Source organism: Mya arenaria, chromosome 14 (genome assembly GCF_026914265.1).
Source record: "Mya arenaria isolate MELC-2E11 chromosome 14, ASM2691426v1".
NCBI lineage: Eukaryota > Metazoa > Mollusca > Bivalvia > Myida > Myidae > Mya > Mya arenaria.
The window spans coordinates 20,486,195-20,513,305 of NC_069135.1; the positions used below are offsets into that span (position 1 = coordinate 20,486,195).

Below are 27,111 nucleotides of genomic sequence, written 5' to 3' on the forward strand. Positions count from 1 at the left end.
TAACAATTATCACATGTTTTCGTCTATTTGAGTGCTACATCGTTTTATTTCCTTGACAATGGAAGGATATTTTTCTGTACACTAAAAACTTGTCTTAGTTCTAAAATATTTGTTTAATCAGCAATGGACTTAAAATGCCTTGAATAAGGATAAGTAATTGTCATAAAGATCGCAGTGTAAATGTGTGCGTCTTTATTCGTTTATTTTTTATTCAGCGAAACAGTTCATATTACATAACTAGAACTAAGCGTTATTAAAGTTGTAATATCAAGTTGTTAACAGTTCAATCAGTATTAGTGAATCCTTACAAATATAAATAAATACAACATAAAATCTAAAAAAAAAGAAGAGAAAACTACAACCTCAAAAGAAACAACCCTCACAAGTGGCAACAAAAATGCCGTTCTTTCAAAAGGCGGCCGGAAAAGTGGCTCCGGCTAAGAAGGGAATGTCTCCCATGCCCGGTTCAACGACGTCTCTGTCGCCCTCGCAACTGAATACCGCCATCATGGACATGCTGCATGTGAGCAATTCGGGGAATCAGTGTCTGAACGCCTGCAGGGGTATGTGATTTTGAGTATATTGTGATTTATAAGTTGGTTAAAAAGGGATGTTATGACTTATACTTGTGCTTGGCTCAACCCTTAGTAACCCCTTCAATTGTTGATGTTTAGTTGCCCGCGCAATGACTGGGTTATATAACATTTCATACATCTCTCTTTTCTCTGAAACGAAAAAGCATAGCACCTTTTTACACTGATGTTACTTGTTCAAACCTTAGACTTTTACTTGTTCATAAACTGATATCATAGATAATGTTTAATTACTCTAATTGAATTGAAAAGGTGACCCCATCACGGCTGCAGGACAACGTAACCAAATGATAAAGATGTTAGCCATCATCCTAATTCCTGTCTCCATCCTCATTGGTCTCACTGGCAACTCGTTTGGGACGACCCTCAACAATTACTTATACTCGACGTCGATACGTTCAACGCTACTTTTCAGGTAAATTTCGTTTGTTGTCATTTGTAATCCTCACACCACTGTGAATAAAAGTACTTATATTTTATTACCCTTTTAATACACTTGCCATTCTGTACTGTTCGTATAGAATAAAGAATACATCAAATAACATACTTTCTTTTCCTTAGCCTCGACATGGCGTACATGATTCGCTCGCTCCAACGTGAGAGAGATGGTAGCGCCCTATACCTCAGCTCCATAAGACCAGAGACCAAGGGATTCCTGTTACAGCGCTACCTCGATACTGATGAAGCGGTACAGGTAATAAACCACTAAATATATTTCCTTAACATGATGTGGTGGATTTGCCGATTTAAACACTAAATAACATTGATTTCTGGTATTTCAAGACCCCAAACATATTGGATGCAAGTTCCATTTTAATCAAAACATTAAACAACATTAGAAAAAAAATGTTTCTTATATGAAATATAAAACCAGTTGAACGTAACCACTACGTCTTCGATCAAGTTTAAGTTGCACAATACCTCCCTGTGGTGAAAATGTAAACATAAAAAATGATCAAGAAGATCAAGCTTTTTAGCAAGTCTTTTAAACCACAAACCATTCAGCTCCAAACCTACACAGATGGGGAGAAGCCAGTTGTCTGATAGGGTATAAACATGGCTGCTTTGATTAACTTTCATGCTTGAATGAATAAAACATACCTTTCACTGAGTAGCCACTTCCTAATTGGTGTTATTTGCCGTACAGAATCTACCAGAGTGGCCTTCTTCGCTGAGTAACACGAGGTCGGAGTTTGACTCGAGCGAGACGTTTCTGAAGACGCTCAACAGGCACAGGTAACTGGCATATTCTCCACAGTCAGTGATAATTTCATTACAGTTATATATTTGTAGGCGATGTGGTACGTGTCTTTGTGTCGGTCTGCATTTATATTAGTTGTATAAAACATAAGGTAAAACATATCAATGATAAAAAAATAACATTAAGAAGTTACATTCGTTAGAAAATGTTAAATATAAAACATAAAGTGCCATTTGCTTACCGTTACTCTGTTGTACGCGTAATCAGATCTGCATGATGGCCTTTTTTTCTCAACTTCCATTCACACGTGCTTTAGGTACGAGTTGGACACGTTGAAGGTGACATTCCACGAGGAACTGATCACGTACTCTGACTGGATCGAGGTCTTCATCAAGTGGTTCTACAAATCCATCACAGAAGCCAGGGCAGAAAAGGTGAACGTTTTAACTTTTTAAGGTTTATTTCCAAATGAACGCAACGTCTCAAGGCGGTAACCTCAACATTTACTTATACTCTTTGGGCTGATTTTTTTCCAAAATTTGCTTAGGTTAACAATGTGGTTAACGCCGTCGTTGTTAACTTTAAAACCGTTACTGTGCTGGACGTTTAATTAAAACACTTGTGATCACAGTATTTCTAACAAGATTTGAGACATTTTTAGCTGTTCTTGTTTAATGCAAATATATGAGCACACCATGAAATAGTTCACCTTTAAAGTTAGCAACGATATCGTAAACACCGTTGTTAAGTTTTCAACAATCGGTCTTTATGTAATCGTTCTGTAACCACTTTTATCATTTTCATGACGCTTCGCGGGGCTGCTGCCAGTGTAGAAATGAGTTCTTCTGGCCATTAACTGAGTTTATTATTATTTATATTAGCTCAACGGCGACGACCTATATTTTGATATGAATCGTCCTTGATTCTGTTTTCTTGGTAAATACCAGTACCGGCCTCAAATTCTCGAAAGTTCTTAAGTAGCTTATTTTATTAAGCCATTTTTAGTAAATCTTGAATTTATTAAATACAAATTATTTTATTGTGATCATCTTAAGATAATTGATCTATTTTTCTAAATTTCTTAAGATTGCAAATATAACAATAATTATACCAAAACAAAAATACAGACCTTAGCTTTATCCTATTATGAGTGACTAAAATTTTGTGTAAAGAAATTGGGGTCTGGTGTCCATTTTGATAGGCCAAGAGGGCGTTCTCACTAGTGCACGAAAGCCCACAACATCTATAGGAACATGTGCCCTCTATCTGTTCTTGCCACAAACTGGCTGATTAGACTTTTATTTCAACTGGATTTTATTTCCTTACAAAGCTCGTACTTCTTAGTGAAAGAGCTACGTCCGATTTTATTTATAATAAAGGGCTTGTATAAAAAAAAAACTGGATTAACTTTATGTATGACATACCTTTAGTCATTTTCTTTATGTTATAACCAGCAGTCAAATACCTTTCAAATGCTACCAACATTATGTTAGGGTACCAGGCATCAGATTTTAACTATTGAGATTAATGTAACTATCGGAGAACTATTTGTTGATCGAATACCTTAATATCGACAAAATTATCATTTTGCTACAGGTCTGGAAAGCCTTCGTGGCATATCAAGAGTTGCTGGTAGCCTCGGAATATCTGGGAAGAGAGCGGGCAATGGGCGTCATCTTCTACACCCTGGGGGAGTTTCCTACCCGAGAAGAGTATCTGTACTTCGTCGAAAGTCAGGTAGGTATTTTAAATTAGGAAAAATGTGTCAACCTAAGAGAATTTCAGAAAGGGGAAGGAAGTTACGTCATCATTTCCTTCGGTATATTATGCGTAGGTCACACCCAACTAATAGTCGACGTTTGATTAGTAAATAATGCAGCGATAAAACAGGTTACTAAGAGCCGAAGTCCTAACTATATTCTTTTGTGTAAGATCGTAAAATGATAAAAAAAAAGCCCTTCTTTAACTGTTAAATGGTAAAAGCGTTGTAAGGGAATATCAAAAATACAGTTATAAAGACAAGAGTAAAAACTTATCTAAGCATCTCAGTAACGATCGAACGACAACATATCGTCATATAAAAACATTTCAGTTAAATTACTTTATATTTTAAATATCAATTTAATTAAACTTTAAGATAGCAAAATCAAACAAACATTCCAAAACCTGACCAATAAAGCTTTTAGTTTCGAAAAAGAGAGAATGTATCCTTTAAATATTTATTCGAAATGCGCTCGTAGGATACGTGCATTGATAATATGGCCCCCACATATTTCTCTATATAATTATTCTTAATCGTTACATTGGCTTATAAATGTTTGTTTCTCGACAAGTATTTGGTGGTGTAATATGCGACGCCATCAAGGCCAACAGATCCCTTTAGTGAAAAGCATGCTCAACTCTGAAGCGGTCGACTGGTCTTTGTATACAGTAAATTCTCAATCCACACGGAGCCCGGACTTTGCTAATTTGCATATTACCAAACAAGTACATCAACGTTCTATGAACGTTCTTCCGTCTATAACGGAATGTTATACTTTGAACGCACATTCGCATATGGCGGACCGTTACAGTGGGTTAGGTAGGATTTTTTTTTTCGAAACGTTGATATTCACCAAACAGTATAATTATCGTTCATAAAGGAAAATCAATTTATCCGTTAAAGGACACATCCAACGCCTCATTCGCTGCTGCTAGGCAATACTCCACTATTGCAAAGGAAATCTACGATGCAAAGATCAGGGGCAATCCCGAGATCATGAGGACTATCCAGAACAAAAGGGGAGAGATTCGCTCGAGAAATTCAGGAGCAGTTATTAACACAGTTGGGTCTCTCAAGGATGCAAAGTTCTGGTTTGAGAACATGACATACTTTCAGGTACGATACCTTTTTAACTACACTTCGAGATAAATGTTATGTTTTATCTTATACTGTCTACAGTTATATATGTATAACAGCGACACAGTACTTCTTACGTATCTTACATATCTAACAGTGACGAAGTACTACTGTCATTGCTTACACGTATAACAGCGACGAAGCACTACTGGTTTTGCTTATGCATATAACAGCGATATAGTACTTTTTGTATAGTTAACACGTATAAAAGCGACATAGTTCTTTTTGTGAAGTTAACACTTATAGCTGCGAAAAAGTATTACAGTACTACGTGTATAGCTAAGACGTATACCATCGACACAGTATAACGTGTATAGCTTAGACGTATACCATCGACACAGTATAACGTGACACAGTATAACGTGTATAGCTTAGAGGTATACCATCGACACAGTACTGCGTGTATAGCTTAGACGTATACCATCGACACAGTACTGCGTGTATAGCTTAGACGTATACAAGCGACACAGTACTGCGTGTATAGCTTAGACGTATACAAGCGACACAGTACTGCGTGTATAGCTTAGACGTATACAAGCGACACAGTACTGCGTGTATAGCTTAGACGTATACAAGCGACACAGTACTGCGTGTATAGCTTAGACGTATACCAGCGACACAGTACTGCGTGTATAGCTTACACGTATACCAGCGACACAGTACTGCGTGTATAGCTTACACGTATACCAGCGACACAGTACTGCGTGTATAGCTTACACGTATACCAGCGACACAGTACTGCGTGTATAGCTTACACGTATACCAGCGACACAGTACTGCGTGTATAGCTTACACGTATACCAGCGACACAGTACTGCGTGTATAGCTTACACGTATACCAGCGACACAGTACTGCGTGTATAGCTTACACGTATACCAGCGACACAGTACTGCGTGTATAGCTTACACGTATACCAGCGACACAGTACTGCGTGTATAGCTTACACGTATACCAGCGACACAGTACTGCGTGTATAGCTTACACGTATACCAGCGACACAGTACTGCGTGTATAGCTTACACGTATACCAGCGACACAGTACTGCGTGTATAGCTTACACGTATACAAGCGACACAGTACTGCGTGTATAGCTTACACGTATACCAGCGACACAGTACTGCGTGTATAGCTTACACGTATACCAGCGACACAGTACTGCGTGTATAGCTTACACGTATACCAGCGACACAGTACTGCGTGTATAGCTTACACGTATACCAGCGACACAGTACTGCGTGTATAGCTTACACGTATACCAGCGACACAGTACTGCGTGTATAGCTTACACGTATACCAGCGACACAGTACTGCGTGTATAGCTTACACGTATACCAGCGACACAGTACTGCGTGTATAGCTTACACGTATACAAGCGACACAGTACTGCGTGTATAGCTTACACGTATACAAGCGACACAGTACTGCGTGTATAGCTTACACGCATACAAGCGACACAGTACTGCGTGTATAGCTTACACGCATACAAGCGACACAGTACTGCGTGTATAGCTTACACGCATACAAGCGACACAGTACTACGTGTATAGCTTACACGCATACAAGCGACACAGTACTACGTGTATAGCTTACACGCATACAAGCGACACAGTACTACGTGTATAGCTTACACGCATACAAGCGACACAGTACTACGTGTATAGCTTACACGCATACAAGCGACACAGTACTACGTGTATAACTTACACGTATAGCTTACACGTATAACAGCGACGCAGTACTACGTGTATAGCTTACACGTATAACAGCGACGCAGTACTACGTGTATAGCTTACACGTATAACAGCGACGCAGTACTACGTGTATAGCTTACACGTACACCAGCGACGCAGTACTGCGTGTATAGCTTACACGTACACCAGCGACACAGTACTGCGTGTATAGCTTACACGTATACCAGCGACACAGTACTGCGTGTATAGCTTACACGTATACCAGCGACACAGTACTGCGTGTATAGCTTACACGTATACCAGCGACACAGTACTGCGTGTATAGCTTACACGTATACCAGCGACACAGTACTGCGTGTATAACTAAGACGTATACCAGCGACACAGTACTGCGTGTATAACTAAGACGTATACCAGCGACACAGTACTGCGTGTATAGCTTACACGTATACCAGCGACACAGTACTGCGTGTATAGCTTACACGTATACCAGCGACACAGTACTGCGTGTATAGCTTACACGTATACAAGCGACACAGTACTGCGTGTATAGCTTACACGTATACAAGCGACACAGTACTGCGCGTATAGCTTACACGCATACAAGCGACACAGTACTGCGCGTATAGCTTACACGCATACAAGCGACACAGTACTGCGCGTATAGCTTACACGCATACAAGCGACACAGTACTACGTGTATAGCTTACACGCATACAAGCGACACAGTACTACGTGTATAGCTTACACGCATACAAGCGACACAGTACTACGTGTATAGCTTACACGCATACAAGCGACACAGTACTACGTGTATAGCTTACACGCATACAAGCGACACAGTACTACGTGTATAACTTACACGTATAGCTTACACGTATAACAGCGACGCAGTACTACGTGTATAGCTTACACGTACAACAGCGACGCAGTACTACGTGTATAGCTTACACGTACACCAGCGACGCAGTACTACGTGTATAGCTTACACGTACACCAGCGACGCAGTACTACGTGTATAGCTTACACGTACACCAGCGACGCAGTACTACGTGTATAGCTTACAACTATACCAGCGACGCAGTACTGCGTGTAGAGTTTAGACTTATACCAGCGACACAGTACTACATGTATAGCTCAGATGTATACCAGCTACACAATACTACGTGTACAACTAAGACGTGTACCAGCGACACAGTACTACGTGTTTGGACATTCAAAAACTACGTGCACACTGGCCATATGGTCGATATCATTGTATTTTGACCGGTGCCTGAACTTCTCCCTCTCATTCGCTGTTAATTTCTTTTTCCAGTATTCCTACTCTATCCAAATGTGAGCCTAATCTCCAGTTATGTACATTTTATTATTAAAACAAATTGTATTGCAGTTTACATTATATAAAATAAACCAACCAATAAATGTGACCCTCAAGTTATTTTGAGCGGTAAACTTAACAATACATTTTAATTTTTTTCCTTTAAATAATTTAAGGTATCAGATGTTTAAATAGTTGTCATTTCGAGGTGCGATTTTTTTACTATATTCGGCTATTGCCGTAATAATGTGAAATGTTGATGCCTAGTAAACCCATATAATTTCTATATCATTTGGAATGGTACGGGTAAGGTTTGTTGAAAGAATATGGGTTGTAAAGTTTATATTGGGCAACACATTGTAGAAAAAGGTAATGCGGTTTGTATACTTTAGCTCTTTAATTCAACTGAAATCGGACATGAAAGAACTAGCTATTTTGCAATACTGCATAGCCAGCAAAATTAGTTTGTCATATTTTTTTGTTTGTTTAATTTTACATATTCTTTTCTACACATCTAAAAAATTCAAATAATACCAAAACAATGTTGGGTCACCAAACAGTCAAATTGTTATGATTGTACATGGGATATACTATCCATCAAATTCATTAAATTTATTTCAGGATATTATCCGAGAAGCACAAGTCTCTCTTGCTCTGACAATCGACGGTTTGTTAGCGGCCAGACAACAGACGGACCTGACCAACATCATCATCATCTGCATCATCTTCAGTGCAGTGCTTATTCTCTGTCCAGTCATTATTTACGCAGTCTACAATCTCACTGTGGAGATTCAGAGATGCTCGCTTCACATTGCCGACAGGTTTAAATATTACAAAAGTGTTTGCATTTTCATGAAGGCCTTGGCAATGGAGAATTTCTTTGTATTTATTAATTATGTAGAGTTAATAAATAAAAATAATCTCGATTGCCATTGGCTTTCACGAATACACCAAAAATAATTTCATAGAGTATATTCTATTTTTGTCTTTTTCCACCAAACGTTTAAATTCCAAAAAAATGGGATTCTTTCCTGATGATAAGATCAATAAAAGATATCAGACAACTTTTATATTTTAAGGATTTATCTGAAAACTAAGTAAGGTAACAAAACATATGTTGTGAAAAGAACTCATTCCTATTCACGATCTTTTCCAGGACTAAAGCCTTATCGAAAGAGAAAAGACGGACGGACACGTTGCTGTACCAGATGTTGCCGAAGGAGGTTGCCGAGCAGCTGAAACAGAACCAAGAAGTAAGCACCGAGGAGTTCCCACACGCTACCATCATGTTCTCTGACATTGTGGGGTTCACCAACATCTGTTCCCGCAGCTCGCCCTTACAGGTACTTTTATTTAGAAGTTTGCATTCTCAAATATCCGGAATTTATTTATGAGACTAGTAACACAAGTAACACTAACAGTTATTGGATCGTAAAAAAACGTGTGCATTCACACCAGCCAATATGTATTGAATTATAATATAAATAAGGATATGTGATGAAGCACACGTGTAATTTCTAGTACCAGATGTTCCACGAATAGAAAACAATAGGACCAGAAAATAGGCAATCCGAAAAAGATGGAAACTATTCATTTCTAAAAATGAACGATTGCCCTGTTTATAGATAAGCACGATGTTAATGCCAAATACTCGTGTCATGAAAAACACTCGGCGTCACAATACAACAATAACAGATAACATAAACAAAAAATAAATGTTTATTAATAAATGTTCGGGATTTGGCTTTGGTACACGAGCGACACAGGACACCATTGGAATTACTTCATCGAATCATTTTACAATATATTCTTGCATTTGATATTACACCTTGGACATAAGGTATATGTATATGGCATTTTTAACGTTGATATTTTAACTGAATATATTGAGTCGATTGTTCAAAACCTTTTTACAACGTTTTTAGCCTCATCGTTGTTACCTTTCAAATCTTAATTGCTCTAGAAATTAGAAGGATACACTTTTGATATGCAATATTCCTAACAAGATTTAAGAAAACTGCTATATATATATATATATATATATATATATATATATATATATATATATATATATATATATATATATATATATATATATATTGTATGTTGTATCTGTTTGTTTTAATACATTATCTTGTCATTAAATATTAAACTTTTAAAATTTAACAACTATGTCGTTAATCACGTTTTAACTTCAACGCAGTTCTGAACAATCGGATCAAAATCTTTACCATGATCACCTTTTTTGCAGATCGTCGAGATGTTAAACACGATATACTCGTGTCTGGATGAACGGATAGACGTGTACGACGTGTACAAGGTGGAGACGATTGGCGACGCATATCTCGTCGTTTCAGGTACGAAGATATTTACTCTTACTGGTTTCTCGATGAACGGGTCGACGGTTACTATGTCTGTTTCAGTAACGGTGATATTTACTCTTTAAGATCATTCCAAGCGTTTTTTCTTTCAAACATTTCGCAGTTATTATTGCGTTTTCTACAATGCGTCATTATATGACACTAAAAATACAGACAAAAAAATCAATTGCATATAGCAATTAGTTGAAAGGTTTTCATTGGTGCTGTAAATAAAAGGTCAGATCAAGACGGGCGCAACTTCATAAATACGTAGAAACACAATTTAAATCAACAAAGCTAGCTTACTTACACGTTTACTCAACTAGTTGAATACAACTGTGACTATTGTAAATAATGACTATTGGCATATTATTTTTATCACATGCCTTTTTCCGGTAATAAATAACAAAAAGACCTACCAGTTTCACCTCCGCTGTTGATGAGCCGATATCACAGACTGACAAAGCAATGCTTAAGATCATTCAAAGCGTTTATTTTTTGCAAACATTTCGCAGTTATGATTTCCTACGTCGTCTACACTGCGTCATCATTTAACAATAAAAATACATACATGGATACTTTTATACATTGCATGTATTTATTAGAAATGTTTATATTGCTGCTGTAAATAAAAGTGACTTATTCAATCGGGTAATGTTGAAAATCGATTAAGGACGGCGGAAATCGATTCTCGCTATTAATTTGAAAATATTCTCTAACACGAAAGTCTTTAAAAAGCATTCTAAATGAAAACAAATGAAACTGAAACACAGTTATATAATATGCTTGAAACATGAACAATTAAGCTGGAAGTGAAGTCCTGATGGACCGAATGATACAAAATATCATCATTTTCAATACGATTTTCTGTAACATGTTCTTCTACTTTATCGTTTTGGTTTGTCTTGTGATAATCTTACCCTAAAGCGAGGGTTTAATTTTTTTTAAATGACGCTGCTCCTTCCTGTTGTTGTTTCGTTTTATTTAGATCGTTATCTGACTATTAACATATTATTTATACGTTTTTACTACCAAAGGTGTTCCAAAGCCAAACGGTAACCGTCACGCTTCTGAGATCGCCTCCCTTGCTCTTGACATCCTGGAGCACGTCAACCGGATGGAGATCCCCCATATTCCAGGGACGAACGTCAGACTACGCATCGGTTGCCATTCAGGTACATTTTGCGAACTTACAGTTTGGCACTCCCATGTCTTAAAAGTATGACGGTGATGAAAATAAGCTACGTAATAAAACATTCGCTGATCATTTGGTTAATTTTGTTCTCATTTGAAAGCTTTTGACATACAGATATTTACCAGAAGATTATGGCCCTAGTTTCTGAAACGTTTCTTTATAGCAGAATAAGAACACTATTTTTTAACAAAAAATAGTACCGAAACCATTATGCTAAACGTAGAACATGGTGCCTCCAAGTTCTCATTCATACAGTAATATATTTGAATGTCTGTATCAATTTTTAAACCATGTATATACGCAATAACATGGGCACTGTTGAGCGTTAATATACCGAGGCTCAACGAGAGACGGACGAATGAAATTTTATTTATTTTGAATGCTTATATGAAGTAAATAAATTATTTGGTATATGTTCATGACGTTCTTTAAATTTGAAAAATAAAGTTTTTAAGAAAGTTTTTCATGAAATCAAGAAAAAATAACACGTTTCTCTCTTAGAATTGAAATTGATATTATTATCAATCAAATACATCTTTATGAGAAATACAGGTATGGCTTGCTGGAATATTAAGAAAGCATTTTTTGTTTCCAATAAAATTGTTAACAAAAGTGCAGAATGATATTGTTATACTACAGATGTGTAATACAGAAAGGTATGTGATTAGTATTTTTTAACTAGAAACAATGTATAACTTTTTTATAAATATATAAATTCGTTTTGTTTCGTTTCAGGAGCGGTGGTTGCTGGTGTGGTGGGGACGAAGATGCCACACTACTGCGTGTTTGGAGAGGCAGTAAATGTCGCAAACATGATGGAGGCGCTCGGAAAACGTAATATGAATTGAACTTTAAAGGCCTAGTTTAAGCCTTCTATAAGTGACCCCCCCCCCCCCCACAATCTGTATATAGTACACAACCTCTGTGTATTGATCTTAATTCAATTGCCTTGTACCCTCTTATCAGATCTCTGATCTGAGTATCCTGCTGAGACGTTTTGGAGTTTTTTTTTAAATGGACTCTAAATGGCCCTGAGCTAATAAACAAATACACAGGAAATTAGCCCCTACTGTGGCACCAGTGCAATATGCAGGAGATGCACAGCAGGCCCCAATTTCTCGAATCTTCTTAAGCTTAACAGGCTTAAGTTGCTTATTTCAATTAGCCAAAATACAAACTTATAGTGTTTTTTTTATAAATGAAAAATGGTCAATTGTGATAATTGTAACGATGATTCCTATCTTTAGTATTAAAACATTAAAGGAGTATATAAAATGCAAAATACTGAAAGACAAAAATAGTGGGTTTAACTTAATCCTGTTATAAGAGACTTAAGAAGTTTTGAGAAATTGGGGCCAGGTGATTATGATGCCAGTATGCCTTTAACTAGACCTTTAAAAACAACCGCAAAGTCAGATAACCACGACATACCCTTTACGCCAATCGGATCACTTTTTGGAATTTTTCATCAAAAACAACCTCGGATGTATGCAAGTGAATCGTAAAATTGATTATATTACTCGTGTAATTTGCATTATTCAGTTGCAATTGATTCCAAGTGAAGTTTATCATATTTAGATTTTTCAGAGTAAAGTCCTTATGATTGACTGATAATGTTGACATTGTTATCCGTCTATATGCATCCGAGGTTGTTACCGAAGGGAAATGATTGAGTTGTCAGCTACAATACATCCTTCGGTGAATGTGGAGTTGCGGGTTTCAAGCGGTTATCCGAAAATGAAAAACCCGTACGACATGCGTGTTTCCTTCTTGATATTAATACAAATATTTGTTAGGTCTACGTTATTTTCCCAACAATTTTTTTTTAAAATTAAGCTAATCAGTAGCTTAAACGTAAGGTAAATTGGTATGGTAATTATTTAAATGGGTTTCTGTCTATGCTCTTCCTTGTTTTCATACAAACATTAACTTTTATGTCCCGAGAAAATACTTTACAAACGGAATGAGAAATGATGTTCATAAAATATACACAATCTTAGCATCCCATTCAGCAAACACATATCTTTCCAGCTTGCAAGGTCCACCTTAGCAAGTCGACGGCTGATCATTTGACAGAAGTAGGCGGCTTCGTCATTCGGGAGAGAGATGATCTCACAGAAAAGGTAACTGCTTCGCCTTCTCATTGACTCATGAGTCACGTTGTTTTAAAACTAGTTTATAAAACGCGTTACTTCACACTTGTCCACAAATTTATGAATAATTACAAAACGAAAAATAGTATCATCAATATGATTTAACATTTGTCTTGATAGAATGACCGTGACCTGATGCTGACTTTCAAGGGCAACGTGAAGACATATTGGCTTGAGTGCAAGGAAGGATACGCTCCGCCGGATTACGACGAATACTTCGTAGACCCCGAAATTCTGATTGATTCCAAGACGGCTAACTAATCGAATAGTTTACTTTTCCCAGCTTGCATACAAGTTGAAATACTTACCTGTATCGGGACACTTCTTCTGGACGTTTGTAGCGAAAAGCAAAAGTCCTGCAACAGTACGAATATGTTTCTACACTATTCAGTAAACTGTTTTGGGATTTTTTATTACTACCTATTCACATAAATAAGTAACAAAATCATTTCACCATCAAAGGGGCACTAGCTTTTATTGTTTGATAGAGTTGAAACGCTGGGTATCGATAAACATATTTTTTTAACAAAAATAAATAGAACTGCACCTTAATGCATACTGTTGTTTCGAATCTATACGTGATAACATACAGAGCTGTGGCCACTAGACACACAGCGATAACAGCACTGTTTATAATGTTCTTCACAGTGAAATGCCTAGTTTTAGTGCAGCAGCTCCAATATTAATGTTAACAGCAATAAGAACAACAGCAGCAACCACCACAACACCACCACCACAACAACAATAACAATTCTCGTATGAGGGTTTTAGAAAACAACAAAAAGACAAAGGCATTTATAATATTGTAAAGTTCTGGCGGGTTTTTACTTATAATTTTAAGTACCTCAATCATGACATGCAGCTACAGCATTTAATTGCCTTTTGTACATAGACGTACTGTGTATTATACATGGTTTTGTACAAACAGGTAAGATGACTTAAACAAATAATATGTTTGTGTCCTGTTTCGGGTTGGTAGGATGGAAAATCTGAATGAAGTATATGGGAACTGAATATCTATCACATATAAAGTGATATCAAAGAAAATGTTAATTAATTTTATATAATATTAAAACAATTTCATATAATATTATAAGTATTTTGAAATTTATGTTTTATAAAATGTACCTGTTATAAATTTTGTTCTTTTGAAATTACAACTAAGCGTTGCAAATTTATTTTTAGCATACTATTTTTTAATGAAATGTAATTTTGTTTTATTTAATATTGTTTGGTTTGTCCATAATCTGTGATACGTAGTTTGTAAAGCGCTTTTTAAAAGTCAAAAATTGAAGTATTTTGGTATATTATATCGGTGGATTAGTAATATATGCACATGAATGAAATTGTTCGAACGAGATTTTTTATAATACTGAAATTGAAATGCATTAACAAAGAGGCTGGTTTTCCATGTAAACCCTATCTACGTAATCATGCTGTGAACGATTTCTGCTTATATGCATCAAAGCCAAGCAGATGTGATTTACCGTCATTCTTATCAGACCTACCATATCAAGCAATTATAACTGTAACTGTGGAAACAATTGACACCACGCCGATAGCGATGAGACTACGCCTACAGTGTCACGTGACGCCTTAGTAAGGGACCTACGACAAATACACAGACACAGACGATAATAATACCGAAGTGATACTTGACACTCAGATAAAAACCCCATAGAACTTGGTAAAACATAGCAGTAAAATCAAGTATAGCATTAAATTAATTCATTATTATCAATTGAATGCAATTTATGATTCAGATAGAAATGATTTCATGTCGAAACTTTAAAACAATTTATATTTAAATGACATCGTTTTGACAAAATGAGTTTTGTTACAGCAAGCCCCGTTTAAAAACTCAAATTTAGGGAAACAAAACCTGTATTAATTTCCTTTACGAAAGTCAACAAAAACGACGTTTGTTTATATCAAATGTCAAAGCCAAATGGATGTTGCTGTTTTTCTTCCTTTCTCCATTAAAATTCACTTGTTTTTTTTACAAGTTTAATGAATTATTAGTATTGATATAACTACCTTAATGTTTCTCTCAATGTATGAATATCAGTTTCAGTTTCAGTTTATTGGCAATACCATTAAATGCATGCTTTTGGCCAAAATTAACATCAATTTCACAAATATCCGTAAACGAAAAACGCAAAACTGTTCTAACAAGCAAAAAAGAAGTTAGAAATGATCATAGCCATATCACAAATTTATAATTCGATTTACGTCATTTACAAAGATGATTTTGTTTTATATATTCGTATATACGTTTTGTGATCTTTAGTTATATGGTATGACGGACCTATACCGGATGATATTTGATATTTTATCTGTGCTAAAAATAATAATATGTAACGCGAACCAGCTGAGTTGCGGTTTCTCCTTAAAGTAGGATTTAAAATTCAACGCACAAAAAGGAGACAAATTTCTAAAGAAAAATCAATTAATCGCATGATATCGTCAATGTTTTACACTAACACTGATAACTTCTAATGATATTTCCTGTTTAAAGACTAATGGATAATATACGCATATTATGTACGGATACATAAACGATTAATACATTTGATTTGAAGGGTTGAAATAGTCTACATAAAGGTTACTTTGTTAAGTACAATGAAATGCATAATTTGACCAACATTAAGGGAAATGTCAGTATTTCGGATTTTCTTAAAGACCTAGTTTAATCCTTCTATAAGTGACCCCCCAAAAACAACAACAACAACAACAACAACAACAAAAAAACACAAGAAAAACAAAACAACACCAACAACAACAAACAAACAAACAAACAAAAAACAAAACAACAACAACAAAAAACAACAACGACAACAACAACAACAACAACAAAAGCTACAACAATATCAACAGTGTATTGTACTCAACCTCTGTGTATTGATCTTAATCTAATTGCCTAATTGTCTTATCAGATCCCTGATCTGGGTATTCTGCTGTGCAGTTTTAGAGGTTTTATTATAGAAATGGACCCTAAATGGCGCTGAGCCAATAAACAAATAAACAGGAAATTGGCCCTTACTGTGACATAAGTGCAATTAGCAGGAGATGCACAACATGGGATTGTCATGCCAAACATTCTTTAAACTGGGCCTTTAATATTTCAGTTATGAGAAACATATTTGCGTAACAGCGTAATTAAACTACTGTTGATAAATGCAGATTGTCAGTGGTCATGGCGGAAAGCAACGGGCAATTGATAAGTCCCGCCTAATCAAGACGTTGATTGGTTGGTCGAGTATCGACCGGCTAGTTAGACTGACAGGCCGCGTCATGTTAATTGCGACACGTGATATAAAATCATATGACATTTTCTTACTAAAAATACAACTTTCTCACAATATTTCTTTGTGAACAAATGTTTTGTGCTTTGAAGTGTTATTTGTAACACATATGCAGACTCCGGATGCAGAAAGCGTATACATGGAATCCTGGCCTTACATTCAAATAAAATTAAGAAAAGGCAAGTCGATGAAGCTTGTGCAAAGATGGCAGTTTCATGTACTCTATTGTATATCGTTCTTATTGTAATACATTTTAATGCAGAAATAAAATGATCATTAAAAAAGTTGTTTTATTTCTTTAATTACAATTGACATTAAAGAAGATAAAAGCAATTTCAACATCCTGTTTCACACATCATTGTAAGATAAATAAAACATGGCACACGCTTGTTTCAATGTTATGGCATAACAATTTCTTATTTGATAGAATAAGGAAAAAAACAACAACAATATTTCAAGCAGTTAAACAATTTAAATACAAAGAAATCCATTAGTCTTTATGTCAGGAAATTCCAGTATATATTTATACAAACTTGAAATTCATTAGATATTTGGTTAACTTGGAAACAGAACGTCAGATAACACTATGACCTACTGGTAGCGAGATTGCAGCAAACGCGCTCTGCGTTGACACGTTTTCTACTCATTGTACTTGAATACCATTGAATTATCAATTCTCCTGATGCTATTATAGTGCCAAACTTGGTAACTTCAGTTTCCGTATGGCCAACGTTATGAGCTCCTTATGCCATTTACTGCAGTTTCAACTGAAGTGCCATTCTTTAAAAATCAAACAATGCGACTAGAGTTTCTTTAGAACATATATGTATACAGTTTAATGGATATTTCACGTCCTCACTTTTTGTTGTCAACTTAAAACACTAATGGAAGGTATTTTTTTTGCAATTTGAGTACGTGTAAATTGTCATGGCTCTATGGTCAATCAAGTCCATAGGTGCTAATTATTTAACTGTTTCACATAGTCAACAGTTAATGACCTAATTGCACGCAGACATACACCCATGTAATGTGAAGAAAAAATACACCGTACAATCCTTGTCCTTATTAAACCGTTTGTCTGTTATGACCAAAGGAGGAGGATGTACGCGCTCTGCACATAGCATAGTGACATCAAATAGCTGGAAGACTCGACTAATTTTGCTATTCTCGTTGCCCATTTCTATCTATTTGCATCTAGGAATCAAAGCAGACGACAAACACATACCCAAATATTGAGACAAAAACACCGCATTCCATTTTATCTGGATTGTTTAGCAGTGATAATATGAATCCATCTTTGCCTAGTGTGAGGATCTGCCATTTAGTTTCATTAAAAATGAATATTCTTCTGCCATCAGGGTTACAGCACATTTAAAAACAGTACTGTAGGGATATTTTACTATCTCATTACTTATAGAATTCAGTGATTCATTAAGCTTCTTGAGGCACGCGCAAGACATGCTGTACTGACAGAGAACCGTTTCAGAAGTAGCGTATAGCTTGTCGCCGTAGAAGGCGACACAGTCGCAACTATACGGGTGTTCGAACTTTATTGTTTTGGTATGTCTAAGAGTGCAATCAGTTTTTCGATGAAATGTGGACTGCAGCAAGAATAAAATTACTTAGATGCAATGACCCCAACATTTTCCTCGATCTTGCAAACGTCTACATGAAAGTTTGGCTTTGCAACGCTTAGGACGATCAACCCGTTAAGTTTGTCACAAACACCACATTTGCTTTAGTCTCGGTAAAATTCATCGATGAAAGTGGACTTCTACGACTGTACTGTAAAACATGATTTATAGATGAAGGCACGATAGTTCCTACCCTTGAACTTGAAGACAAGTTCATATTCTTTGATTTTTATAGTTTCATTACACATGGTTTTCGCCTTTTACGACAAGCTCTTACATTTTATGATTCAATTGTACGACATATTGAAATTCGCAAACAATAACTAGATAACAAGTTACTGCTAAAAGCCAAACAAAATGCATTTATAGATAAGTGGTAACACGAATCTTATCTAGTTAACCAGTTATTATGTTACTTATTAAGTGGAATTCGCAAACCATAACTAGTTAACCTGTTAGTATTGTATAGCTAAACAAGGTAATAGGTGGCAGTTCTGTGCACTTTTAAACTTGTTTTTAGTGTAACGATATCTTACCAAAAAGGTATCGCGAATATTAACTAGATAGAAAGATAATTATCGCGAAAATTAAGTGGTTAACACGAATCAATAGGCGAACGCTATCAGGTTATTTCACGGCAGTAGTACGCCACATAAATATATATTCTTCCCCAGAGGTATTGGACAGAGTCACACCATTGTAAGTGTTTTTAATACCATGTGAGAGTCATGGGGGAGTCATTTATAAGTAAGGTAAAATCCGAACAACAATTAAAGTATATGCGCTTGAGAAAAGCATATTGATACATATTAACTAGTACAATATAAATCATGTTTAACATACATCATGTATAGTATACACTACACGCAATAGTTTTTAGTCTGCCATTTCACATAGTTTTAAAATATCTATTTTGTTATTTCTCTACTTTGTACTGTACTGTACGGTACAGAAAAATCATTTGAAACTTAAATTTACACGTAAGAATAATTTCAAAATGTTTTGTTCTAAACCTAAACAAGTCAATAAGTATGAGAGGGATTACATTAACAAAATAAAACACTGAAATTCGCAAAAAAAATTTTTTTTTCTTATTTGGACTTCAGGATGTTCCATAGTTTTCGGTATAACATTTTAAAATTAATATAGAAAAAACTAGACGAAAATATTCATAAAACGATCGAATAATTCTATGAAACATGAAAACAATGGGAACACAGACAACTTACACTCATGGGGAGCGTAACTATAGTGAAAACATATGCATTTTCAAAACTTACATACCCATTTACAATCTTAACAAATCAAACATAAAATAATAATGGTTGGTAAGATCAAAAGATAAAGATTATAACAAAATACTTGATAATGGTGGACATAAAATAACAAATAGTGAAAATTTACTTGAATCATTAAAAGGTGTTTGGTTGAAAAGATATTTAGACGACAGAAACAAACGTGAATGGTTACTTTTTTCCTTAAGAAGATGATATTTATGTGATGCCTTACAGAAATTAAATAATTTTAATTGTGAAATAGATAAATGACTAATAAATTGAATTGAGAATTAGAATGAAGAAAATTTCATTTTTAAACGGCGTCCTTAAAGTTTTTTTTATTAAACAAATGTATGATATAAATTATAAGTTACATGAAGGAGTAGTTCAATGGAACTGTAAAATATTTGTAGCAGAAACCATTTTTTATTTTATAACGAATTGTTTGAGATGGGCTTTAAAAATCTAAAACACATTTTTCACAAACCATTTTTGTGACTTTAACCAAGTGAGTTATCTTTACAATATAAAATGGTAATGATTTCATAACATATCAAAGTCTTATTCGCTTGGTGCCACAACAAACAAAGATGAAATTAATCAAAGACGGCGTCACTCTTGCACATTCTGTTACCCGAAATTAGGTAGAATCAATAGGGGTGGGGGGGGGGCTGTGGTTCCAAGATTCGAAGTTAGAGGGGGCGTAACTTAGAACTGTAATTTTATACTAATTCAGCTAAGTGTTATAATAAAATAGTATAGTCTGATGCTTATTATATTTCATGATTATAGTAAAAAGATCAAATAACATTTAATAATGACAAAAATGAGACCCACAAAGAAAAAAGAGGAGTACTTGATTTCTAATACGACTTATTTAAAGACAACAACATGGGAAACCAAAACAATAAAGAGTCAAAACAACTCTTTTTTATAAAATGAAAAAATCATTTACTTGTTTTTACCCATTTCAAGATAAAAAGAGACATCACTCTGAGACTGTGTAAGTGTGTATGAATGCGCCCGAGTAAAAGATAAAAGATAAAAAGGATAGGAACTCCAACACATCAGCATTGCTATCGTGTGTGTTTACTTCTTGTGGACAACACGATGAAGCTCAAACAGGCATAGTTATATTTCCACAATGTATTGTTTCGAGACAACTTGACCTAAGGTTAAACAAAATAATCTTTTGTTTCACCGGCACCGCACACTTTTTCGATTTCCATATATTAGTTTTATTTTTAAGACTGACTTTTTCATAGAATCACAACCGATCAAAACATCAGAGGGCCAACACCCTAGACGCCCTGCGTGCAAAGACTCCGACAATGTAGTTATGAATAATATGCATGATAAATAATTCTAAAAAATATAAGTGTGAACATTGATCGCAATTTATTGTGTGTTCATCGGAGGGATCTCTTGCAAATTTCCACAACAGCGCAGTTCATGATTTTGCTCACAAAGGAGCAATCCGATCTTTAAATCACGAAGAAAGCAAAATATTCTTAAATAAATAGAGGATAACAATTTGTATAAATGGCAATATCAAATTCATTTATTTTGTACTAAAAACTGAGTGAAAATGACGCTTATAAATATAAGCGTTCTTAATTCTTGTTGACGTCAAACCGTTTCAGAAAAAACGTCAATGATTTGTGTCCAAGATCTGTGCGCTTTGGTGTTTAAACAGTAGTTGGGGCCTCGGTTTCAGAACAGTGAGCCCTATCATTTTGTATTTCAAATAAAAATTATATTTCACTGCATCAAAACAATGATGTATCAATCATATATTTCTTTTAAAGTTTTATAAACCACCAAAAAGCAGAGAATAAATGGTTTTCACTGCGGTCTCAACGCATGTTATGAACACATGACGATTTCATCCTGCTGGTTTAGCATAAATCAGCTGGATCTTTCACGCGTTCAAATATTGTGGCCAACTTCAATAGTAAGTATTCTCTCCAATTTCAATGCGTGTACAATGTCATCATAGCTTACGAAGGATGTAGGTGTTGATCGTGTTTCCACTCAAAAAGTTGCAACCTGGGAAATGACATACCAGAACAATTCACTAAAAGTCAAGTGTTGTGTCTAAACGAAAAATACATTGAGGCATATGTTACATAAAATACGTATAGCTTGTAACAATGGCAATATTTATTTCAGTTTGAGCACATCTATTTGCTCCTTGGAATGTCCGTTTTTACCCATGATCAGACTGTTTGTGTTATTTACGTGGTGCAGCGACGTCACCATGCAATCTGGCGAAATCTTGACCAACCTGGTCAGTTTCTTTCGCCCATTCCTTTCAATTTGCAACACATAATTTGTGCAGGCGACAAACACATATCCAAATGACGACACACAAATTGCACATGGTTCGCTTATCTCTGAATCTTTTATATCTGATAAAACATTGCCGTCTCGGTCGAGTGTAAGGATCTTGTTGGCCATTTTATTAAGAATGAAGATTTTACTACCGTCATTGTTTAGAGCGCATTTAATAACGTTCTTGTCCCTTATATCTGCATTCCCAGTCTTGAACAACTGTTTGACCAATTGGCCAGTCTTGGTGTACTGAAAGAGAGCCGCTTCGGAAGTGACGTAGAGCTGATTATCATGGTGAGCGACACTGCGGCAGTAGTGATTAAACCGAAACTTTTTCGTCTGTTCAAGTTTTCCTTCAGTTACTTTGATTAAACGTAAACCCATTTCACTTGTTATAGCAACCGCCAATTCATTTTCTCCAATGTAACAAATGGCTTCATGATATTCAGGAACTTGGAGTCGTGCTACAGCTTTAAAGTTTTCAGCTAGCAAGACAATTTCGCAGTATATGTTTATACTACAAAGAACATGAGTCCCGTTAGGCATTTCACAAGCACCAGTTGTTCTGAAATTTCTGAAGTTGTCAATTGTTTTGGACATTATTGAATGAACCGTAAAAACATGATTCGCATCGAATATTTCTCCAAAAGTGTCAATGGAGGATACGGTAGTTTCTACTTTGGACCCTGGTTGAAAGACTAATTCATAGTCCTTGGTTGTTATCATTTCTTTGCAAACGGAATTCGCCTCTGTCGTCAAGCTCTTACATTTTGTGAATCCAACGTACGCAAGAGATTCGCTGTTATTGCTCTTAATCTCATCTATTAAACGTTTAAGACGATCACGCATATCGTTACACTTGTCAACATCTTTTGTCAGACTTTCAACTAACGGCGCCATTACTTTGATCATTTCTGTTATCGTTCTTTTTTCAATTGTATCCAGTCGTCCATTTATCTTTACACGGAGAACCTTGATATCCATTAGTACTTTATTCCAAGACGTTTCCATCTTCTCTTTACTCCTTTTCCTGGACTCTCTGAATTCCTCGAGCTGGTTCCTAAGTTCTTCGACCTCGTCCGGCAGTTTATTAAACTCATCAGTTTCGCGAAATCCTACTAGCTAAGACAGGGATATGTACGACTGAACAGCGGCTGAAAAAATAATAGAATTTCTGTAGAAAGATAGTTTTATGGTGTCATCGTTTTCAACATGTTCAACACTGTTGATGTCTTTGTAGTAGTTACATGCTGAATTAAGCATATAAAAGGCATATTATTGACATCCTGTATGAAAGAGTAGAGTAAAAAAGCGTATGGACTGGTTACAACGACAGTTCTCCGATTCATTTAAAAAAGTTCAAATTCAAAATTTACCTTACCTTGACTATAACCTTAATGATAAGACTTATACCAAATCCCAAATGGCGACTATTTGAAATATCTATAACTTATCAATAATATACTAAAACAATTGTAAAATGAACTATAAACTTCAGATATTACAATTCCGACTGAACAAAAAATCATTGTAAGAGGTAGTTGGGCAGATAGGCTCAATGAATTGCTTGGATTTTATTTAAACCGTGGATATAACGGCAATGATTTGAAAAGTGCTTGCCTTCTAGTTTCTAAATATTAATTCCTCAAACAAATTATATTTTGAACATTGCGTCCTTACATAACTAAACTTTCAGTCCTTTGATTTTATGAAAACATTCAGATTCAAGTTATCTTTAAAACGGTCCTGGGCTGGCTGGAAATGTCCGGCATGTGACGTCTTTTTCTTCAAATATTTTACATAGGTAATCATTTGAAGGAAAAGTTTAGCTAATACATGTCGTTTTTATTTTTAATAATGTTTTCTTTATTTGTTCCCAGTGTTAGTACAATGATGCCTTTTAGTATGAAACTCTATGATCACACAGTGTGAAACATTTTATTTTCTAAGGCAGACACTGTGTGATGTATACTTTGACTAGATTAACCTTTTACGTCTTTACTTTATTCAGGATTGTTGGGATAAAAGTGAGGTTGTGCATGTTTAAACCTCCAGTAAATTTACATTTTACTGACCGCTCCAAGTTGGTACCTAACAATCCTTGATACACAAACCTATTTTTTATATAGTATATATGCACTGTGTTGTTTATGAAGTTTTAGGTGTTGTTCCATTTTTTTGTTTGTAATTTTTCGTTTGGTGTGCTATGTCTTTGGCGTTAACCTTGTGTCATTAAACGGGGTTTATGTTTAAACTTTTGGCTACTGAGCTTGTGTCTGTAGTTTTTCACACAAATATTGGACAAAATTCAGTCCAAGAAAAAGATTACAGCTTCTGTATATAACATTATTCAAAATAATACTTTCAAAAGTATTGTTTTTAAGATGTGTTTAATTCGTAAACAGTATTGGACTCTTTAAACGAATGACTCAATCGAAAGAAAATATATACAATGCTTTATTTAGCAATAATTTCCCATGTAAACGAGCCTTCCAATTTAAACAAATTAAAAGAATTATACAAATGCAAATTTCCCAATTCTAGTTTATGCAACCTGTGTTCCAGTTAAATGTATGAAGAAACAATCAATCACATTGTCTTGGGGTGCTATATCATACCAGACCTGTGGAGTGCTTTCCCAGTCCAAGAGTATTCAAACTAAACTAAATTTAAAATATATGTTATTTGGAATAAACATTGAAAGAAACTATAGCAGTATTAACTCTAAAGTAATACTAATAAAATACTACATTTTCTGTTCAAAATACAGAGAAATAATTCCTTACATCAGCAATTTTATAAAGTACCTGTATATTCGAAATAATTGTGAACATGAAATTGCTATAATGAAAAATAAACTAAATGTCCGCTTAAAATAGTCTTTTCTATTATAGCTATCGGAAATGTAATACATTTTTAGGACACCAGTCTGCCTCTCAAAAATCGTTTTATAGGTCTTTTTATCATCATTATCTTTTTATGGAAAGAAATAGAAAAATAATTAGTATACATAAAATATATTAGACATTAATTAAGAATTTTTTTTCAAGTAGTATGCATGGTTTTGTATAGTTGAATAAAAAAAGACTAATAATAAATAATAAATGTTACGAAATCGAGTGTAGTTTTGAAATAGATAATAGTAAAATGTATCTGACAAAGATATGTAACATTCAATCAAGGCTAATAATTATTTACGCCAATTTCTACCCATACACTTTACGATTGTCAATATATCCGTTTTTCGATCATTTTACGATTAAGGAATCCGACCCACAGATAGGCTAGTTCTAAGATCCATTAACTTTATGATAAATGTTATTGCCTGGTGACACACATGATTTTGATATAATTTGAAAGGCATTGTCATAATAATATGTAAAGGAAATGACCGAAGTACATCATATATTTAGTTATTACAGATTGTTTATCTACTCTTTTATTTCTTACTGAAATAAGACATAAATTAATATTTTTGAAGGTCAAACAATCTTGTTTGTATATTCTTGAACGTTAACATTTCGTATTTTATTTTTGTGCAAATAAAACTCTTTCAATCAATATCAATAAGGGGTCAGCATGCATCTAAAATCTTCATGCTTGGTTTCAACAAAGCTTATTTCAATAAAACATTTTCCTTCAAAATTCAATTATACAATTGAGCATAATGCAATGATTTGCTGCGGCAACGAAACGTAAAAAATAAACAAGTGATACACATACACAACAAAATAATCACGATATAAAGTGAAATAAACCTAAAAGCTTAGACTATATCTCGCCTCTGAGAAAACAAACACAACAACAACATTTTTGTGAGAGGAGAAGTAATAATATACAATAACAATTAGTACAATTAGTACCTAAGAAGATGGATCTGAACTTCAAACCAACTAACCTGTGGTCATTAGAAACGCAGAGATGACAGCAAACTTTACCATGATTGTCACAGTACAACTCTAATGCCTTGTTTGGGTGCCTTTCGCATCGTTCCAAATCTGTAACTAAACTTCGAATAGGCGCCTGCAACCATTGCCTAACGTCTTTGCGTCCCAAAACTACGTGTCTTTTGCGTATCCTTTTGTGCATCTGTTCGCATTCGTTGCAATAAAACTGGGCACATTCTCCGCAAAAATAATGTGCCTCTTTGTTAAGACAAGGGGGACATGTATAATCATACTCCGAATCAGAAGTTGTCCTAATGGCAGTGCCAGCCATTGTTTCCATTTTTATTGCTTAGACATTTTATTGCTTAGACATTTGAAATGTTTGATCAAGAACACATTTATTAAAAGCTATATTCTCACATTTTCAATGTCAGTTTTGTCAATATCCCATGCCATATGAACAGATTATTTATTAAGCTCTTGTACAACTTGCAGATAAGCGTGGTTAATATTTAGTTGAGAATATTATTCAAACTTTAATAGATAAACACATCACCTGACTTTTAATTCAGTTCAATAAGCACTTACAATCACACGTAAGGAAGGTTTTTAATTTCAATCGAGGACATTTAAAGATGAACTGAAACTCCTATCCAATTTTGTTAAGGTTTTACGAAAGAATATTTGTACATTTTGTGTGTTATGGTCTTGCAATGAAACACTTTCTAAGAATGAATTTGAACTGTTTAAAGGCATCTGATACACAAATGTGTGATTTTTGAATAGCGAATGACAAATAGTATTGTGGTACCATTTGGAAAGGCTTATTTGCAGACAAAGAAACTACAATTTTTATACCTTAAATGATACCACAAGCAAGCTTTTTTTGGCCTTGAAAGATCACAAATAACTTCATTTCACGTCCGATTTCAGTTTGCGTAAGGCTCTTATTTGTTGGTTGGCTTCCTCACTTATTAGATCCCAACGTTGACCAAAGGGACATAATACGAAAACATTGCAATAATAATAATAATAATAATAATAATAATAATAATAATAATAATAATAATAATAATAAAAGTAATAATAATAATAATAATAATAATAATAATAATACTGAAATTTACTACACACGTGCGTCTTATCTTTATTCAGAATAGGATGGAAAAAAAATTCAAATGAATTTCAATCTGGCCAATTACCAAACTACTGAGAAACTCTTATTCATCATTTTCAAAATGATACAATTCAAAACCAGAATTG

General features: G+C 34.8%; 2 protein-coding genes across 2 annotated transcripts; one reads left to right on the forward strand and one right to left on the reverse strand.

The window, feature by feature from the left end:
- Positions 1–397: 397 nt before the first annotated feature.
- Positions 398–13,672, forward strand: LOC128215905 (uncharacterized). The gene is made up of 14 exons (XM_052922510.1): positions 398–563; positions 846–1,008; positions 1,155–1,287; positions 1,741–1,829; positions 2,111–2,228; positions 3,391–3,531; positions 4,460–4,672; positions 8,325–8,524; positions 8,860–9,046; positions 9,955–10,060; positions 11,101–11,238; positions 11,994–12,092; positions 13,290–13,381; positions 13,532–13,672. The coding sequence occupies exons 1-14, from the start codon at positions 398–400 to the stop codon at positions 13,670–13,672; spliced, it is 1,986 nt and encodes a 661-aa protein (XP_052778470.1).
- Positions 13,673–21,790: 8,118 nt separating this feature from the next.
- Positions 21,791–26,363, reverse strand: LOC128215907 (uncharacterized). The gene is made up of 2 exons (XM_052922512.1): positions 25,860–26,363; positions 21,791–23,115 (listed from the first exon to the last, which is right to left on the reverse strand). Exon 2 carries the CDS (start codon positions 22,970–22,972, stop codon positions 21,791–21,793), a length of 1,182 nt encoding a protein of 393 aa, XP_052778472.1. The 5' UTR covers positions 22,973–23,115; positions 25,860–26,363.
- Positions 26,364–27,111: the final 748 nt, after the last annotated feature.

Coding starts and splice junctions, on each gene's coding strand:
- LOC128215905 (XM_052922510.1), top strand. CDS start 398: ATGCCGTTCTTTCAAAAGGCGGCCGGAAAAGTGGCTCCGGCTAAGAAG. Junction 1,009..1,154: donor CGTTCAACGCTACTTTTCAG/GTAAATTTCGTT, acceptor TCTTTTCCTTAG/CCTCGACATGGCGTACATGA. Junction 13,382..13,531: donor GAGATGATCTCACAGAAAAG/GTAACTGCTTCG, acceptor TTGTCTTGATAG/AATGACCGTGACCTGATGCT.
- LOC128215907 (XM_052922512.1), bottom strand. CDS start 22,972: ATGGAAACGTCTTGGAATAAAGTACTAATGGATATCAAGGTTCTCCGT.